Genomic DNA, 20518 nt, shown 5'->3' with positions numbered 1-20518 from the left:
TTATCTTTTGGAGACTGTGAATGAAGGGATGGTTTAATTAAAGCCTTTACTACTCAGCACAGAACCAACATTGTTTTATGTAGAACCTTCTTCTTATTTCTACACTTATTTTAATTGGTCTCTAAAGCCTACTTCGTTTACCAAGAGATGGCCATTCCTCTTTGAATCAGATATTTTCTTATAAAATATAGACCATTTATGCATTAATACATTTAAATTTATGAAATGACATCACCTATGGAATAATTTATCATATTAATGTTCTTATTCATAATATTCATAATATTTACTAGGAATTCATTATTCATAATAATGTTGTTTTTATTACTTGTGAACTGTGTACAACTGATCTACTATGCATAATTGGTTCATGTGATAGTGCTTATCCAAATGCCAAGTAGACAATTCGACATTATAACATGATCCCAGCAAGTGCTGAAGTGGGTTTATTTTTTTCCAGTGTGCTTTTATACCATTCTAGGTACATTCAAAGAATAGGATGAATTCTAGGTCAAATACAAATCCCTTTTCACTAATAATACTACTATAAATGTGCAGATGTTCTTTTCTTATAGGATCTTAGAACAGTTGTTTTGTACAGACAATCGGTCCCTGGAGGGCTCTTCCAGCAGTGCTAGACACCTAGCTACAGTACAGGACTCCAATGGCAGTTTATCAAGTTTTTCTTGTGACAATTGAGACTTCTAAGAGGTGAATGGCCAGCAGATAAAGTTTTAACCATTTCTTTCTTTTGAATATAAAACAGCGAATCAATCAAGCAACACAACAAAACCTCAAACATAAACTGACAGACATGGACAAAGGGGTACAGCAAGGACATTCATTAGGCAGAGAGGGAAGAGAACCAGAAGTCCTACCAAAAGCACTCAGATATCCTACGTAAGGGACCAAGAACCAGAACGAGGCATTCCCCCATTGGGAAAAAACAGAGGAAGCAGGATTTCTCTTAACTTTCTCTTGACCCTAGGAGAGTTCTGGAACAGCTTACTTTCATTTTCCTTCTATTTTGCCAAAGCTTTCTTGGATAGGGCTTTTTTGAAATTTGTTTTCCCTCTCATGTCTAGGGTCTAAACTATCTGTAATTAAAGGCCAAAGTACAAAAGCATCTATGGGAATTATCTTTGTTCCTCTAGATTTTAGCTTATCTCTAAGCATATATACAAGAAGCATTCTACCATTACCCTGCCCAATTGTTACAGGGTTTACTCCCCTCTGATCCAACTTTTCTATATATTCCTTTGCAGGTGCTTCCTCCCCTCCCCAACTGCCCCCCCCCCTTGTATCCTTCATTGTTCCCTTCCTACTGGAGCCCCACTTTGGGTGCCACCTCACCAAGCCAGCTCAGTCAGTGAACAGGGTCGCTAGGGAGGAAGTGAAGAAAAAAGACAACATTATAACATGACGCTAGTAAATGCTGAGGTAGCTTTATTTTATTTTTTTCCAGTCTGCTTTTGTACCATTCTAGGTAAATGCAAAGAAGTGGATCAATTTAAGGTCAAAGACAAAATAGTCAAGGAACAAACAAAGGCTTAAACAAAGGTTTCATGATTGCTGCATTCAGTGACTTAACAAGACAATCAAGATACAAAGAAACACATTCCTCAGTTGTATTCTTCTTGAGTCTTGTCCTAGCCCAATGTAAATATTCTTGCCAATATCCTCGAAGTAGTACCAAGAGCTCTTCACAGCCTGGCAAGACCATGCTAATGAGAAGATGAAAGTCTACTTATGCTAAAAACTGTGACTCTATATGCAGATGTTATGCTTGGTGCTGCCATCACTGGGGATCCCTCAGGATTTGGTAGAACCACCCTACAGTCCTGTTGCTTGCAGCACAGGTTGTATCTGAGCCTGTTTACTCACTGACTACACTTTTCCTAGGTTGGCTACTGTTTTGATCTATGTTTCTGTTGAGGTGATAAAATAACATAACAAAAGCAATTAAAGGGTGAAAAGGTTTATCATAGTTTAAAGTTGTAATCCATCATGGCAACTGAGTCACGGCAACAAAAACTTTAAGCATCTACTTCCATCATGTCTATGGTAAAGAAGCAGAGGGCAATAAATACTGCACATTTTCTACCTTTAATCAATGCAAGACCCAAGCCCAGGATCCATGTCCATGGTATGACCCCACTCACAGTTGATAGGACCTCCTGTTACATTTAACCTAATCATGATAATTCACTTATTGTTTTACCTATAGGCCTGTCTCCTAAGTGACATTAGCCTTGGTTGTATATTTTTGGTAACCCCAATATCCCAAATTCTTCTTTGCAACTTATGCAAAGATGGACTCTTGGAGGATTCCTTGTTGACAGCCTTATTTATCACACATCGCTGGCATCTTCTGCTTTTATCTGGAACCTTGGCACAGCCTTCTGAACCCCATAACTCTTGTATTCTTTATTCCTGTAAAAGAAGCCCATGTGAGAATGCCAACTTCTGCTGTCCCAGTGAGATGTTTTCCATATGAAGTGTTATCTGGACACTGAGAACCATAGCCTCAGCAGCCTCTGAGGCTTTCATGGCCAATCATGGGAAAATACTTTCTCAGGGAGCTATTTTCCAGATGAGTACCTTGAAGGATCTTTCTTTTCAGATACTGTTCCTTCACATGAATATTTTTTTTATATTAGTCTTCTTTACATACTGGAAAATACCATGAATCAGGCTCACACTCAGATATATTTTCTGTTGCACTAATGAAAACCGTATGATTTCTCTTTTGTGGTATCAAGCTCTCTTATTAATAGTAGCCACTTTTTTATAGTACAATCTAAGTAAAACTTTAATGAGATTCAGATTCCTTTCCTCATCAAACTGCTTATTTTCAGAACTTTATGCTTTATTTTCTGTCTGTGCATGATAAATTGAGCTAAAAGTAATGAACAGTATCTATGCCCTGTTCTAAACAATATGCTTCCATTTTCCACCAAGTTAGTAAATTTATCACTTTTGAATTTAACCTCCTGATCTAAGTAGAACACAGATCATTAGAATACATCAAGACTAGTCTTTGGTCCATTTCAGTATACTTTGTTCTCTTTTTTATTTATTTTATTTATTTATTTATTTATTTTTGTTTTTTTGAGACAAGGTTTCTCTATGTAGCCCTGGCTGTCCTGGAACTCACTCTGTAGATCAGGCTGGCCTTGAACTCAGAAATCTTCCTGCCTCTGCCTCCCAAGTTCTAGGATAAAAGCCATGCACCACTACTGCCCAGCCTTCATTCTCTTTTGAAACTTTATGATCCAGTTCTCCACTGTCTGTTGTTTGTTTCTTTGTTTGTGTGTCTGTTTCCTATCAGTCTTCTGTTCTTCCATAGCTCCACTGGAATAGCTCATGAAGCTATTAATTATTATTATTATGTAGGTCTTCTCAAGACTGTAGCTTTAAACTCTTCCACATACTTCTTGCAAATAGAACCAAAGGCCTAAAGAACGTGTGGCGAGGTTTGTCATCAGAACAGCTCAACTATGAATTCTCTGTATGTTATTTGCTTACTAATGTAAAGAAATTCTAAAAGTTTAAGGTCTTTTATTTTGATTTGTGATTAAAATATAGTCAAATAATAGTTGAGAAAGATATGGTGGTAGACATTTTCATGACAATGGGCTATTGCGGCAGCAAATCAATCTATATCATTAGCACAAACAAGAAAATGGAGCTGTGGGATGGCCAGAAATTATGTCTACTGACTATATTCCATTTTGAATAATTCTACAACCATATGAACAGTGATACAATCTGGGGCCCAGTTATTCAAACTCAAACTCCTCATATCTAAACCATAATTGGATGAACATTACTGAATCAATAAATAATCTTAGTTATTACTACTAAATAAATCCACCTGGTTTTCAGAATGCTTGCACAGTTGCATTTGTACAAACTATAACTTTGCTAAGTCCTCCCATCTTTGACACCTCTCAAATATTTCTTATTTTGCATTTTTTTAAAATTCTTTCTAATATATGGAAGTATCATGAATTTTTTTTTCATAGTATACTATTAGAGAATCTCTCTGATTATTATATTTTGTGTTAACTGGTTGGGGTCATTTTCTTATGGAGACCTTTTTGCTGTTTAATTAATATTAATTAAGTATAATCTACTGAAGGCCTCTGGAGTATTTCTTGGAAATGCAAGAATTCTTATCTTTACATTTACATTGAGGAGTTCTCTATTTCTTCCTACCTCTATACACATTCAATGTCATATATGTACACATAAACACATATAATGTGCAGATTCCAATCATTTGTCAATATAAAAAAAGGCGAGTGCTTTTATCTATAAACTAAAACATAGAGCAGAGATATTGAAAGAATAATTGTAAAGTGGAGAAAGTTAAATGGAGTGAAACATCAAGAAAAACTTAAAACTTGAAATGTATATTTGGCTTAAATTCAGAATTTTGAGTAATACTTGAAAGCTCATTTTACTCTTAATTTCATAAATTCTATTCTGTCTTACTTTGTACGTAGTGCACTTTCGGTATTATTTGACTATTATTTGTTCTCTAGATGGCTCTAGTTGGAGGAATATAGAAAAGGAGATAATGACATACAATGAGACTGGGAAATCATAAACAATTTCCTACCATAGAAGAGTGTTCTCTGTAAAATAAATGCATGTGAAGATGGATCCTATAAAGTCAAATAAATCCATAGCTGCAAAAACAGAAGTATAATCAGTAAGTCTGAAATGAGAGAGAAATAATTGAAACCATAGCATCACTCTTTGCTTAGGGGTTTTATGAGTACAACGAACTGGAAGCTATTCCTACAGAATTGTGAGTGGCACAGGTACAATACTAATTTACCCCCAAATGTCTAATGAAACATGGATATCTTTTTTTAAACCAGTTCTCTGATTTCAAATTCTTTCTCATAACATTTATTTTGTAAGTTTGTAGTGGGACCTAAAGGAAATCAAAGAGAAAAGAAAACAGAACACTATTTACCAAATGTGGTTCACATTGTGGGTGTGAAACACTTTGTGTATAAGAATTGGGGCTAGAGAGATGACTTAGTGGTTAAGAGCACTGACTGCTCTTCCAAAGGTCCTGAGTTCAAATCCCAGCAACCACTTGGTGCTCTCAACCTTCTGTAATGAGATTGGATGCCCTCTTCTCTCTTCCAGTGTGCATCTGAAGACAGCTACAGTGTACTTAAATAAAATAAATAAATAAACCTTTTAAAAAAGGAATTACATTGAGAGAGTGGCTGTGATAAATTTTGTTTTGTTCAAGTGTCATCTCTTGTACAGAAGCATGAAAATTTCAAGCACTTATTAAGGAAGACTAACATGCAAGCTTGAGCTCCTAAATTCAATCATTTATTAACTAAGCATATGTATAATGGAAGAATTGTTAGAAATCTAAGATAAAATGAATGGCTACTTCATAGTCTGCTGATTCTACTTCACATTCTCAAATGAGGTAGTGTCAGATACAGTTAATATATCTATGTATCTGACAAAAATGAGACAAACATGAATATAAATAATTGGTTTGGATGTCTCAAAATTATAAATATATAAAATGACATATACCACTTTTTGGCTAAAGTAAAAACCACTGGATAAATTGGGATCTAAACATTGAGTCGGCTTGGTTTCCCACTATTTTATGAAGTAGCATATTGGATTACTAGTTGCAGTTTTACTTTTCCAAAGGGAAGATATAATGATCAAAAATGTTCACAGAAAGCTCAAAAGTATATATATTAGTACAAGCTATCTAAACTAGCATTCAAATACGAGTATGGTTTTAGACCTCTGATAAAGTAGTTTATCTTAGTAAAGCAAGCTCCTGTAAATATTTATCAAATGGGGTTTTCTCAGCTCAAAAAGGCTATGGCAAATACAAATATTTGAAAAAAAAACCCTTTTCAATTAGAATATTTCTAAAGCAATAAAATATTCACTAAATTTAAAGCCCTTTCTGTACGTATCCTGGCAGTATTATTTGTGTTTTTGAAATTACATAAGTTATGTTACTATAGTTATCTGAAGTGAGTATTTTTATTCCCTAAGAGGATTTTGATTTTTTTATGTTATTTTTATTGTTATACTTATTCATCTTAAATGATATACCACATTCTACAGTTAGCCTCCTCATATCCAAGGGCTTTGAGGTTGCTCCCAATGGTGTGCTTTATCACATTTATGTGATACATATACTTCTGAGTGTGCATAGCTGATCCGCATGTTCTAATGTATACATATTTTCAGATGTTCAGGTTATTTCATTATTATCATATACTTCCAAGAAATATGGATATACACTACACATCTTTATGGACAGCTTATGAGAGCTCATGATTCTCAAATCATTACTCCACTATGAACACTACTAGATTGCAGGAGCAAAAAGTCCTTCACAACCTCTCTCACTAGCTTTGTAGTTCTATCATTTCACTTTCATATTTGCTAATTCTCATTTTATTTTGTACATAAGAGGGAACATAAAGTCAGCTACTTCAAAAAGCCTCATGGAGGGTATCAGTGTTGACATTCATATATTTAGGAATAATTCTATTGTATGGGAAGTGATGTGCTTTATGTGAGTTTTAAACTTCTAAATAGTTGCAGAAGTATGGCTGGGAGCACCTGGTCAGCATGTACAAAGCTCTGAGACAGTGGACACACACACACACCAATCACAGATAAGAGTTAAGAAAAGGTTAAAACAACTTAAAAAAACACCAAATTAAATGTGTGTGTGTGTGTGTGTGTGTGTGTGTGTGTGTGTGTAATATAAACCTATACTAGTCCTTAAAGTTTCTACTGCTACCTTATTATAGATTAGTGAAACATGTGGACTGTTACCACTCTACACATTATTTGCAGAAGCTCGTTCTATTTTTCTTTCATATCATAATAATTTTCCATTTTATTTATTTGTTGTTTATTTTTCATCATATATGTGGAGCTCATTAGACATGTTAGAGATATCAGTTCTCCCCTTCCACTCTGTGGGTCCAGAAAATGGAACACAGGTCATCAGACTTGTCTACAAGTTTCTCCATGTAGTGAGTCATCTCACTGGCCTACCATCGTCCCTTCCTCTTTCCTTCCCTCCCTTCCTCCCTCCCTCCCTCTCTTCCCTCCTTCCTCCCTCTCTCCCTCCTTCTTTCCCTCTATCTTTCCCTCCCTCACTCCTTCTTTCCCTTTGTCTCTCTATCCCTTCCTCACTTCCTTCCCTTTTTGATTTTGTTTGTCTTTCTCTCCACCCCTTCTTTATTTCTTTCCTCTTTTTTCACTTTGGATTAGATACTACATTTTCATGACTGAATTGAGCTTTTCATTTTGAAGAAACTTTTTAGGTTTTAAAGTTTAAAAATCAAATATTTGGGGGCTGGAGAGATGGCTCAGTGGGTAAGAGCACTTACTGCTATTCCAAGGGTCCTGAGTTCCAATCCCAGTAACCACATGGTGGCTCACAACTATCTATAATGAGATCTGACGCCCTCTTCTGATGTGTCTGAATGCAGCTACAGTGTACTTACATATAATAAATAAATAAATAAATCTTTTAAAAAAAATCAAATACTTAACATCTTTATCTAAAGAATAGATAATTCTCTATGGTTTTTGAATCTCTGTATTTATAATCATTCTATGTTCATTCTTGCCTTTGTTATTTTGCTTTTTATGTAGGCAGCCATATAGCTATGTGTATGCACAATCTTAAGTCCTCATGTAAAAACCTGTTTTTATACAAGCCAATCTTGCTATTGGTCTATTTATGTTTTTATACCTTTCAACAAATAGCTCTAATATTTTTTGGAAAATCATATTTCTTGTATTGTTTTATAAACTTTATTTTCATGCTTACTATTATTTTATTTTATTTTATTTTGACTCTTTTTTTTTCATTTTCTTTATCTTCGAGTTAAGAGTTTACTTTATTTTGAAGCGTAGTTTGTGTGACTTTCTCCCAGAGAGAGATGAAAACATACAGAGAGGGAACTAATGACAGATAGAGGGAGTGATTCTACTCAGGTTTACCTTGATGAACCTTCAAAGGTACATCATCAAAAAGCTTATCTTAGCATGATGACGATTCAGGAAAGCTGAGTCTCTGGAGTTCTCCAACAAGAATCCAGCAGTAAGTCATCACTTATTGCTTAATTCCATGTCTCTTCTGAGCATTATGAGATTTCCTCTCTCTAGAAGAGGATTTCAATTTTGAGCTAGTAGCCATACAACAAATGACTTCTCTGTCTCATTCATTGGACACAAGTGCATTTGGAAGAAGCAGTTGAGTTGCTGGCCGACTGCATTTGCACCTTTATAAATGTTCTTAGAACTTTTCAAGCCTTCATAGTAATTCTACAGGCAGAAGAACCATAGAATCTATGTGAAGTTGGATGTAAATATGCCATTTTAAACTTTAATAAAAATTCACATTTATTAATATTTTAGTGACAGGCGATTTGAAACACTCTTTATAAACCATTTTAAAGTATACTACAATCAACAGCTACTGCATTCTAAGCTGAGAATATTTTAATTGATCCCAAAACAAAACTCAGTTTCTTTAACAGTCATTCTTATTCATGTTCCTACCTCACTCACTTACAACTCCTAATCTATTTTGTGCCTTTATATATTTGTCTATCTTTGGATATTTTCTAGAAATAGAATCACGCATATGTGTGCTTTGATTTCAGGCTTGTTCCACTTGGCATACATCAATGCTTGCTTTGTTTATGGATGAATAATGTCTATTTATATGGTTATATAATACAACATTGTATATTTATTCACCACTTGATGGGCAAGTGGATTACTCCCATTTGGGAAGTTATTATGAATAATGCTGATATGAATATTCATATAATTGTTTTGAATTGACATGGATTTATAATTGTCTTCAGTGAATAAATGGGCTTAGAATTGCTAATTCCTATAGTAACTAAATATGGAAATATTTAAAAAATTGAAAAATAATCAAATGCTTCACAAAAATGGCTTAATTCATTAACTATTCCACTCTCTGAATATGAGGGTTTCAGTGTCTACACTTTTAGCATCTGTCTTTGTGACTGTAATCATTTATGAAGTAGCATGAAAAAGGTTCTTGCCATTCTTTGTATTTGTGTTTACCTACTGACAGATGCTGTGGGAATACTTTTAGATGATCATGAACACTCAGTCACTATCCAGACAAAAATACCCAACCACATCTTTTAAACAGAGCATCCATATGTTCAACATTATATATTATATCCCCTTTATCTATTTGGATATAAGTCTCTCATCAGATCTATGTTTGGGAAACATTCTCCTGTTGTTTGTGCTATCTGCTCACCCTTTTGATGGGAGCCATTGAAATAAATTATTTTTAAATCTAATAAAATTAAATATATTTGTTCATTTATTAATAAACATTTTTATAATTGAAGGTAAGTAAATTATAGTTGTATTAATTCTTTTAAGAGTTGTATAGCTTTAGATCTTATATTTAGTTATATATGAAATAAATTGAAATTTTTATATGATACATATAATTATGTGTCTATATACATATGTCATATAAAATATTATATGTAAAAGTATATGTATATATATCTGTAATATTTTGTGTATCATATGTGTATGTATAAATATATACATATATCTTATAAAATATTATATAATATATATATGAACTGTAATATTTCATGTATGGAAACATGGTTTCCCAATACAATCTCTTTAAAAAGACATTTTTTTTTTCTTATAATAAACAACTCTCTAGGAATTGGGCTCTGGGCTTCCTCCAAACCCATATGCTCCTTTTCATGGCTTCTGCTCAATTGTTTTTAAAGGCTGCCATAGAGCTAATGAGGCAAGGCATTGATACATAATAAAACATATTTTTCTGTTCTTAAGGCAACAGGTTAGCTACTCTGCTGAATCAGTGATCTCCAGGTTGAGTATCAGTCTGTCTTTCAATTAATACTACAGACAATAATCAAGAAACACCCTTGGCATTGATTTCTGGTCTCCACATCCATGTATAAATGTGCATGTACCTCTGTGCAGCAGTATACACATCTATAAGAAAATGCATGATATACAAAATCATACACACAAACACACACACACACACACACACAATCAAGAATCAAAAAAATTAAAACAGAGAGAAAGAGAAAGGAAGAAAGAAAATGAAAGAGTGAATGAGCAAGCAAGCTTATTGGCACTTTTTAATCTGTGCAGCAGCAAGCAAGTCCAGGTCCCGGCTAGTCACACTTAAATACAACTGGCTATTTTAATTTAAGAGTGTGTTGGTCTCTGACACATTTGTGTCAGCCTGTTACACAATAGAACTTATTGAAAATAATTGGCAGAGTTATAGTGGCCTAGTCGGGAAGTCTATGACACAATTATTTGGGACCTAAATGCTTTCTTCTTGTGGGTTTTGGATCTATTTTGATAGGATATGACAGGATATAAGTGATTATTTTTATACTTTTTATTGTATATGAATGCTTAATTTCCATAGTATCAGTTAGCTATTATTACACTAATGTTGTGGAATAAAGACCAGAGTACAGTACAAAAGTAGTGGCCACAACCACACATCTACTGCTGCTCACAACTCTGTAGTTACTTGCATATACCCTCAGTATGAGGCTGGATTTGGCTCTCCTCTCTGTGACAATCTTTCTTGCTTGGCTTGCCTCCTGCACTGGCTATGGGTACCTACAAGTTGAAATCTGTTCCTGTTCATGTTGATTTATTTATTGTACTGGATAAAAGAAGCTTGGTATAAAATGTTCATGAAGAGTTAAAAAAAAAAAAAGGAAAGAAACATGTGAAAGGACCTCTACAAATCATTTTGTACCTAAGAGCTAGTACTGGGCTAGTACTGGACATCCCAGGATAAAAGACATCTTGTTTATAATGAGTAGACAGACAGATAGATAGACAGACAAACAAAACAGAGAGAAAATTACTGTGCAAACACAGCTTACAACCCGTCAGGGAAAAGAAATAATGAAGCACTAAGTACCAATTTAGAAATATGTCACAGATAGAATAGAGGCTATCATGTTCCCTAAGAATAGGTACTGGACCTTTATTAAGGACTTGAACAGGAAAGAGTCCTCAGAGCAAATGAGATGAGTCAGGAAAGTAGATTATGTTGCCACTGATAGAGATTCAGTTTAAATGAATTAGTTTGGATTATAAATTCAGTTCTTGAGTGGTTATAGCCTCCACAGGTCTTTTTTGCTTCATTCTCTGTGACTACTTTTCTTTTCTACAATAGTTTAAATTCCCAGAACTTGAACATTACCAACATTAAGCGTAGAGATGTGTAGCCATAGGAAAATGAGATTATTTTAGTTGTCTCATATTGACTTCACTCCTGTCTGATTATATCCCTCTGGGTAGAGAGATTATGCGAGCCAATATACAAAGAACTAGCTTAGACTTGAGCAATCAAAAATTTACATAAGGGAAACTATATTGACATGAAAATGGGCAAAGTCTTAGAGAGCATATAGCTATACTTCAAAATGGGCATTCATCTCATAGAAATCATTTTAAAATCAAATTAATTATAAAAAGAAATGATTAGAACTAGGCTAGACACATGCTGAGATTGATAATACAAGTTTACTAATTTACAGGTGTCTTAGTCAGGGTCTCTATTCCTGGATAAAAACATCATGACCAAGAAGCAAGTTGGGGAGGAAAGAGTTCATTCAGCTTATACTTCCACATTGCTGTTCATTACTAAAGGAATTCAGGACAGGAATTCACACGGGGTAGGAATTTGGAGGCAAAAGTGGATGCAGAAGGCATGGAGGAACGCTGCTTACTGTCTTTCTTCCCCTGGTTTGCTCAGCTTGCTTCCTTATAGAACCCAAGGCTAATAGCCCAGGGATGGCACTACTCACAATGGGCTAGGCACTGCCCTCCCCCCTTGATCACTAATTAAGAAAATGCCTTACAGCTGGATCTCATGGAGGCATTTCCTCAAGGGATGCTCCTTTCTCTGTGATAATTCCACCTTGTGTCAAGTCAACACACAAAACCTGCCAGTACAACAGGTAACAAAAGACTTATCCAGAAAATTTGAAAAGGAACTCATGTTTATTGTTATATGTTTCTAGTTTTTCCTTCCATGCTTGCTTAAAGTAGACTTGGAGTAGAATCATAACTTATTTTTTGATTTTTATACAGAAAAAGATCATCAGGTTCCTTATGGCTGGGGTCAAATGTTTTAGTGAACTGCTACCTTGATTTATTGGGATGAAACTCTGATTTTTATGATTGAGTAGCAATCTCTGTCATCTCTCCCTCACTATATTATTTTCAATTTTTTTTCTGATTTTTAAATTTAAAACAAAAATACATTCTTTCTGCATTTCTCTTTCCTCCCTTTAATTGCTTTAGTTTATTTCTCTTTTCATGTGATCTTTCTGAAGTTCATGGTTCATGGTATCTTTTTTCTTTAGTTATTCTTATGCTTACTCACGTGCACACATGCGCACACACACACAGATACACACACATGTGCACATGTGAGTGTGTGTGTGTGTCTATGTTTGTATGTGTGTGTATATATACAAACTTCTCAATCAGCATAATGTTACTTGTATGTATATGGTCTTAGAGTTGACATTTGCTGTTGGATGTGCTCTTGTCTGGGGAGACCATTTTTCCTTCTGTCAGTGTTCCATAGTTGACTGTAGTTATTGTCTTGCATTGAAACCTTATGAGGTTCCCACCTCCCCACTAGCATGTCTCTTGGTGTCATGGTTCAGATGTTATTTAAGCAGCTGTGTTGCTAAGACTTCATAAATTTAGCTTCTGTGACTTTTTTTAGGAGACATAATCCTAAGGTTCTTATAATCTTTCCAGCTTCTCCTCCTCTATAAAACACTAGCCACAGGTGAAGAAGTTGCATTGTATATATACCATGTCAGTTGGGACTGGGCACAACATACTCATTTGTCTTCTGCATTTTGTTCTGTTGTTCTTTTCTAGAATGGTTTGCCTGTGTTGTGAAGAGACACTTCCTTAATGAGGGGAAACATATTGTTCTTGTCTTTCTTTTGGACAGGAACATTTCTGGGTTAAAAACTTTGAGGTGGGCCCCATCCTTCGACCAGGGATTTAAATGATGTAGGGAGTTTCTTTTCTGGTCTTGTCTATGTAATGTTCTAAGCAATTCTTGTATCTATGAGTAAGTCCTTCATATGGGAAAGTTTGTTTATATGATCTTGTAGAAGAATTGATCTACATAGCATTAACTAGGGATTTTCTTATCTATTACTATAATTCATGGTGTTGCTCGTTTCCTGCATGTTCCTCCTGCCTTCACCCCCCCTTTTTTTTATTTGTAATTTTCTTTACTTATTTGGTCTAGATTCCTATACTTTGTGTTTGAATCCTGATAATCTACCATCTGTTTGATTCATTCTACTTATACGACTTTCCCTTGAATTTTCTAGTTGAGTCATTGGCTTTTAAATTCCATTCTCATTTCAGCCTTAGTTCTTTTCAATGTTTCTATATTTTTATTAAATTCCATTTTCAAATTCTGGATTTTCTTCATCATTTCTGTTAGCATTGTATTCCCTTGTGTACTTTGGATTGTCACCAAACATGCCAAAAAATTAGAAAATTTCACAGTGTAGAAATTTCACAGAAAATTTCTCTTCCTACATTTTTTTGATCAGATGAATTTTTCAACTGTATGGAATTAAAGAAGAAAAAGCAAACTATCACCTCATGTAACTGAATAGAAATCTAAAGTTTTAAAGTTGTTTTTAAGTTTGAGATAAATAGAAACTGTTTCTTTGGTGTAAGAGTTCCAACATCAATATATGTGTTTTATTAATTCTTTGGAAATATTTGAACATTCATCTCCAATTCCTCCCTAACTTTCCCTTCCACCTCCCATCCTCTTTTATCCATCTTTGAGATTTCTTCTTTTGCCTTCCTTCTTTTCTCTTCCACTCTGCTCCCCCTCCCCTCCCCTCTCCTTTCCCTTCATTTCCTTTCCTTCCTCATCAAGTCTAGTTTGTATTGTCCCGCTAGTCCTTGGGATTGGGATCTGTCCTGGCATGCAGTCAACCTCCCTGTGGCTACATCCTTAAAATAACTTATTGTGCCTTACCTCAGCTTATGCTTAACCTCATGCTTAACCTTTTCTCATCTATGCCGGCATTTATTTGCCTGAAGTTTTTTGAGATCTTTCACATTCTGGAACCATTGCTGTGGGTTCATATGTACAACTTGCTCTGTTGTGTCTGGGTCTAGTAAACATTGTTCCCTTAATTTTATCAACCACATCTAACTCTCATAATCTTGCTGACACCTCCTCTGCAATGATACTTGAGATATGTGGAGTATAATGAGTCTTTTCCATTTATGGCTGTATATTTCACAATCACTTATTCTCTACTCATTGTCCAATTATGTGGGGTTCCCTGTGTTAATTGGTATGTCCAGCAAGTACAAGTTTCTGTGAAGGAGGTTGAGAGATTCTCTCCCCTATAAGTATAACAATAAGTCATTAGAAATCATTTTGCTATGTCTGTTCAACAGAATAATAGAACCAGGTACTTTCCTTTATGGCTTATGGCTTCTCTGGCTCTAAGTAAAAAACAATTTTAACAATGGCCGATATTGTTTGGCTCTAATGGAGTGGGCCTTACATCCAATAAGAAAGTTAATAAATTTACGTTTGTCTAGAGAATTTTATTTAACTTATACAAAGTGAATTTATTTTCTTAATTCTGCTAAAGTACATTTATTTGCAGATTCTTTTGAGGCATTCATCATCTTTTCTATACGCCATGAAATTCGAAGGATTGATCTACATAAAGCAGACTACAGCCTACTTGTTCCTGGACTAAGAAATACCATAGCACTTGATTTTCACTTCAATCAAAGCTTACTTTATTGGACAGATGTTGTGGAAGACAGAATATACAGGGGAAAGCTGTCAGAGAGTGGAGGTATGTGTATTATACTTTGACTGGATGATGAAGTTAATTTTGAATAGCAATATATAGCATCAGAAAAGGTTTTAATTAATTTTTCATTGGGAGTCATCTCTGTACACATAAAAATTGAAGAGTTGTACATATACGAATACATTCCAGAGAAGAGAAGTGGTCAGGCCAAGACTACTCAGCTATTGTCTGTTATTCAATTTTCCAGAAACTTGTGGAAAAGAAAATTTATCTCCTATTAGAAAACAAAAGATAGGTTTCTACATACTACTAATTTGATTTTGGAGTTTATGTAGCTAATTTTAATTTGGTTAACACATTTCAATGTAATTAAAAATATATTTTCAAATATATTAACTGTACTTTGGTATAATTAAACTTAATTCTTTTGTCTAATGAGCATTATTGTTTTAGCTAAAGCTATATGGTGTTTTCCTTTTATTTTGTGACTTTGTATTTGTAACTGCTATCAAATTACTAATTTCTCTTGAAATCACCATTGCAATTTCAAAATATGTATTGTTCTGTACTTTTTACTTAAAATATGAAAAATGTCTCCTGTATATTTTGTTTATGTAGTGATTAAAAATAGAAATTTTAGAGAACAAGCTTTGTAACTACTTAAAGTTTATGATGAAAACTACTGACAGTGTCATGAAGTATAGCATTAGAAATAGACGTAAAATAATTGGGTTTTGTTTTTTCTTTAAGTAGCAGACAAATACGAAATTTGGCAGACATTAACCAACTACTGATTTTCATGTATCCCATGCTAACAACTTTCCCTATTAACTGCATCCTTTTGACCTGCTACCTATCTCATGACCCAGAGAAGACTTAGAGCTTAAGTTGGCTGAAGTTATATGTGAAAATGCTGAGATTAACTGAGGTTTTACCAAAGACAGAAAATAAAGGTAGCTATTATGCACAGTGCATGTTAATACACATAAACATTTTCTTGTTACTTCTCCCTTTGAAGGACAGCCTCTTAATTACGTTGTCCCATTCTGTCCAACCATAATTTATTGTTTTAATCAGTCTCTTGTTCTGCTAGGAAGGCCCTAAGCAAGAAGTAACTATTTTGTAACTCATACTGCTATCACCTCAGTGTTTAACAAAATTTCTGGAAGTGTTTGTGAGAGTGAAAAGTTCTGGTAAGGATGTATAGTTACTATAATTATTGCTATTGGTTTTCCTTACTGAGCTTCATTTTCTATTAGGACCGTCAAAACTGGGGCACTTTATGCTGTGACCATAAGCAGGCTTGGCATCTGTACCTTCTTTGAATGGCTGTGCATGTTGGCTTCCTCTTCTTCACAGGTGTCAGTGCCATAGAAGTGGTTGTGGAACACGGCTTGGCAACCCCAGAAGGCCTGACAGTTGACTGGATAGCAGGCAACATATATTGGATAGACAGCAATCTGGACCAAATTGAAGTGTCTAAACTTGATGGTTCTCTGAGGGCTACACTAATAGCAGGAGCTATGGAACATCCCAGGGCCATAGCACTGGATCCACGATATGGGTAAGAAATATACGTTTTTAAAAATTGTATTTATTTATTTATTTATTTATTTATTTATTTTTTACACTCCAGATTTTATTCCCCTCCTGGCCCACCCTCTGACTATTCTACATACCATACCTCCTCCTCACCCTGCTGTCTCCACGGAGATGTCCACACCACCCACCCCATACCCCACCAAGCTTCTAAACTCCCTGGGGCTTCCAGTCTCTTGAGAGTTAGGTTCATCTTTTCTGACTGAACCCGAACATGGCAGTCCTCTGCTGCATATGTGTTGGGGGCCTCATATCAGCTGGTATATGCTGCCTGGTTGGTAGTCCAGTGTTTGAGAGATCTCGGGGGACCAGGTTAATTGAGACTGCTGGTCCTCCTACAGGGTCACTCTCCTCATTAGCTAAGCTAGAAGAAATGTACCTTTTACAGTTTCTCCTTCTCATAGAAATTCTAAGTAAGGAGGTAAAAATGCTTATTTTGCACATCAGTATATTTCTGTCTAGGTACCTGTGTAGACACACATAATACTATATATAGCAGCAAGTATGAGCACATTAGTAAAGCTTTGCTTACAGGGTTCCTTACTCAGATATTTTCTGAAGCAGAATCTATCTTCCTATCAAATATGGGCAGGAAGCACTATTGGAAAGAATTGCAGCTCTTTTCCAAAGCAGTAATTTAATGAATTTCACTTTGCTTTGCCCCAGAGATGCTGTAATTTTGTTCTAATGGCTATAAACCCCAGGGCCAGTCTTTGTTCGGAATAGTCACAGATGTTAACCACCTCACCCTTTATTTATTTTGTGTGTTCTTAGAGTCAATTGAAAAGGAAATTGAAATAGGCTTAAAAGAGTCTAGCAGTGAGATGCTGACTATTGGGAAGTTTTGAGAGAGGAAAGAACTGATTCTGGAAAACAATGTTAAATGTTGAGTGACTCGGGCTGTTGCCTGCCTTGTCCTCTGTGTGCTCATTTTTCTAAGCTGCAGAAGAAAAGCACCAGGCTTTCTTTTAAAATTTTAATTTTAAATTTTAGTGAGTTCTAATTCCTGCCCAGTCACTTGTTCTCTGGAGAGAGCAAATGTGTGACCTCTAAGGTATCATCTTTAGCTTTGGAATACAAGAGATTCTATAGGGGAAAGAAATATTCAGGCAACATGAGGGAATACCACTAAATTCATGTGAATTATTTATTTCTCTGGTAAGGAGTTTGTAGATCGAAGGCTTTGTCAAGTCTGCAAAATATTTGTAAAGGGTTATTTGTAGCTCTATATTGTAAATTCAAAGTTCAGGAATCATAACTCTGCGTGAGCCTAGGTGAAATTGCTGCCTCTCACCCTTGATTTTGTTGAGTTTCCTACCCATATTTTGCTGCTGCTGTGTTTTATTCCAAATACTTAAACACCAGTAAACAAGGATACCTTTTTCCTTTCCCCAGTGTAGACATTCCATTTAAACAGTGAACAGCTTTCCAGGAGAAAAGATACTAAATTAACTACTTTGGCAGGACGGTTTGTCTTCTATGTGGTTTAAAATATGCTTCAAAACCATCAAAATACTTCAAATATTGGAGAATTTTACTTGAAACCATGCATTTCTCGCTCCTTTTCAAATTGGAACAGCTGAGGTTGGTGAACTGAGAGGTGGTGTTTCTTTTATCCCAGAGACGTTTTCCTTAGTCTATATTCTGCCTTGCATACTTTCTTCCTTACCTACTGTGGTAGCAGCTCACCTGAAAAGAGCTGTGAAGTTAAAGGAGGAAGGCTCTTAGTTTCAAATATCTGTGCCACAAGTCCAAGGACCTTAGCCCTGTTCTGCTCATCAAGCTTCCAGCTCAGGATTCCCATTGTGACCCTTACTGATAGGAAGCTACTGCCATAACATCTGCCAGAGCTGTGGAAATAATAAGTCATGAGAAACTTTCAACATAACAAAAAGTGATCTGTTGGGTTGAGATACATTTGTAGTATGTGTTCCAACATATGGAAGAAAATGAGAGCATTTCCCAAGGTGCAGATTGTAAGAAAGAAAGAAATACAACAGAGAAAGGAAGCTTCAGAGATGATGTGTAAAGTCAGTAAATTTGAGATATTTCATGTCCTAAGCATTGTAGCATGGTATTTACTAGGAGGGTAAGCTTATTTCTCTCTCTCTCTCTCTCCTTCCTCAATATACAACTCTAAAAGAAGAAAGGAAACAGAAGCACAAAGAACACACAAACTAAGTGAAAATACCAAACAGTATTTCAGTAACTGAAAGGCTCCTATGAGAGTCAACTGCTGATAGAGGGCTAAGTCATGTGTAGAAGGACCTGTATAAAAGTCCTCCAAGAGAGAATTTTTTCTAACACTAAGTTTGACTATGACATTGTAGGCTAATTAATGTAATCACAGCATTAGTTAGGTTATTAAAAGAATAAAATGAAACAGGGCAAAAACATGTCTCAAACTGTTTCTGACATAAATGAGCAGAGAACTCTATGGCTTTCTACTCCTTAGAAAGCTAACTGACAGGTGTGGCTGGCCAGATTTGAGAGTATTTTTACTGAAAGTATTTTTTTAATGGAATCATAAAATAGTTATTATGGAAATTCATTGACCACCTTATATCAAAGCCATAGCAATTACATGTTAATTTTAGATCAATGTTTAAATAGTGCCAACATTATTGGGCATTTTAGTGAAACCTTCTGAGACTTCAAGGATTGGAGTTTTCGTATCTTAAAATGAAAACATAAGAACAGTAATCACATATGCAGCATATACAACATAAACACATACACATACCAACTCATACTTACAGCATACATAGCACAGACACATATATGTGTACACCCATACAGCATATAAAACAATACACACACAATATACAGCACAAGCATGAACAGCACATACTACACTACCCACACACACATATATACTCATACACAAAGCATATACTAAACAATCACATTCTCAAACATGCAGCACATACAAAGGAGTATACTCACTCATGCACACATGCACAAGCATGTTGCAAATTCAAACTAACCAGGAAAACTAACAATGTAAAATAAAATTACATAAACTTAATTTATAATTTTGTAGTTATAGAAAAGAGATGTTACTATTTATTTCTCAAGACTTTCATGAAATCTGAAGAAATTTGAACCTATTGATATGAGCTCTAAAATAATTTAAGCTTTCTTTGAAACTCTTTATTTTAGAAAAGTTTCCCTGGATTTGGTGAGAAATATGACTTGAATACATAATTTTATATTTTTATGAGACCAAAATCTTTCTCATGGCAAGAAACTTTACTTCAAAGTCTAAAGTCCATCACAGATCTTAGAGCATATAAAGGTGTCCAATAATGTATGCCTTGTGCTGGCTTTGTTTACATAGCACCTTAAGGGACTCAAACACACAGAAAAGGAAAGCTCATGAGAAATGCTATAAAATTTGTTTTCAATAACAAATGAAATGAAAGGCTTGTCATTAGCCACTTTGCTCAGTACGTGACAGAAATCAAGTAAATGACTCATAACATCAGCCATATGAAAAATGCTTATCTCATGTCACACAGAAAATCTATGTGACACATATCACAGATGATAAATAATAGTAGTATTTTCACAAATATTGACCTTCATTGCACTTTTTAAAACATGACTATCTCCCTCCACAATCCTAATGTGCAGTCTCTTAAGTGACAAGCAATCCACAGATGGTCATGTGGCTCTTAGAGAAGGGCCAGTTCTTTCTTTCATCTCATTTTAAGTTGAAGTTATTGCTGAAGTACTCTTAAGGAAGATGTGAACCTGTGCAACACCTTACTGTGAGTGGCCAGCAGTTGAATGTGTGAAGTCTTCCAGTGTCCACAAACCCCACCACCCTCATGCTGGGTTCTTACAGATCAGTCTTAGAGATCAGCTCTTCCACTTCTGTATTTAATATATGAGGAGGAGTGGATACAGAAATTGTGGTACATCTACACAATGGAGTACTACTCAGCTATTAAAAACAA

General features: G+C 35.1%; 1 protein-coding gene across 7 annotated transcripts in view; it reads left to right on the top strand.

Annotated features, from left to right (window-relative positions):
* Lrp1b (LDL receptor related protein 1B) overlaps positions 1–20518 on the top strand; it is a 1939581-nt gene that overhangs the window by 1271350 nt on the left and 647713 nt on the right. For all 7 annotated transcript variants that reach the window (XM_031370139.1, XM_031370141.1, XM_031370138.1 and 4 more), the window contains 2 exons: positions 14802–14999; positions 16317–16521. In XM_031370139.1, the coding sequence (XP_031225999.1) occupies positions 14802–14999; positions 16317–16521 (403 nt within the window). The remainder of the gene's footprint in view (positions 1–14801; positions 15000–16316; positions 16522–20518) is intronic.

This window comes from Mastomys coucha, unplaced genomic scaffold, assembly GCF_008632895.1.
Source record: "Mastomys coucha isolate ucsf_1 unplaced genomic scaffold, UCSF_Mcou_1 pScaffold15, whole genome shotgun sequence".
NCBI classification, from domain to species: domain Eukaryota; kingdom Metazoa; phylum Chordata; class Mammalia; order Rodentia; family Muridae; genus Mastomys; species Mastomys coucha.
Note: the sequence above shows the minus strand (reverse complement) of the source record. Positions and strands in the feature narration are given on the sequence as shown.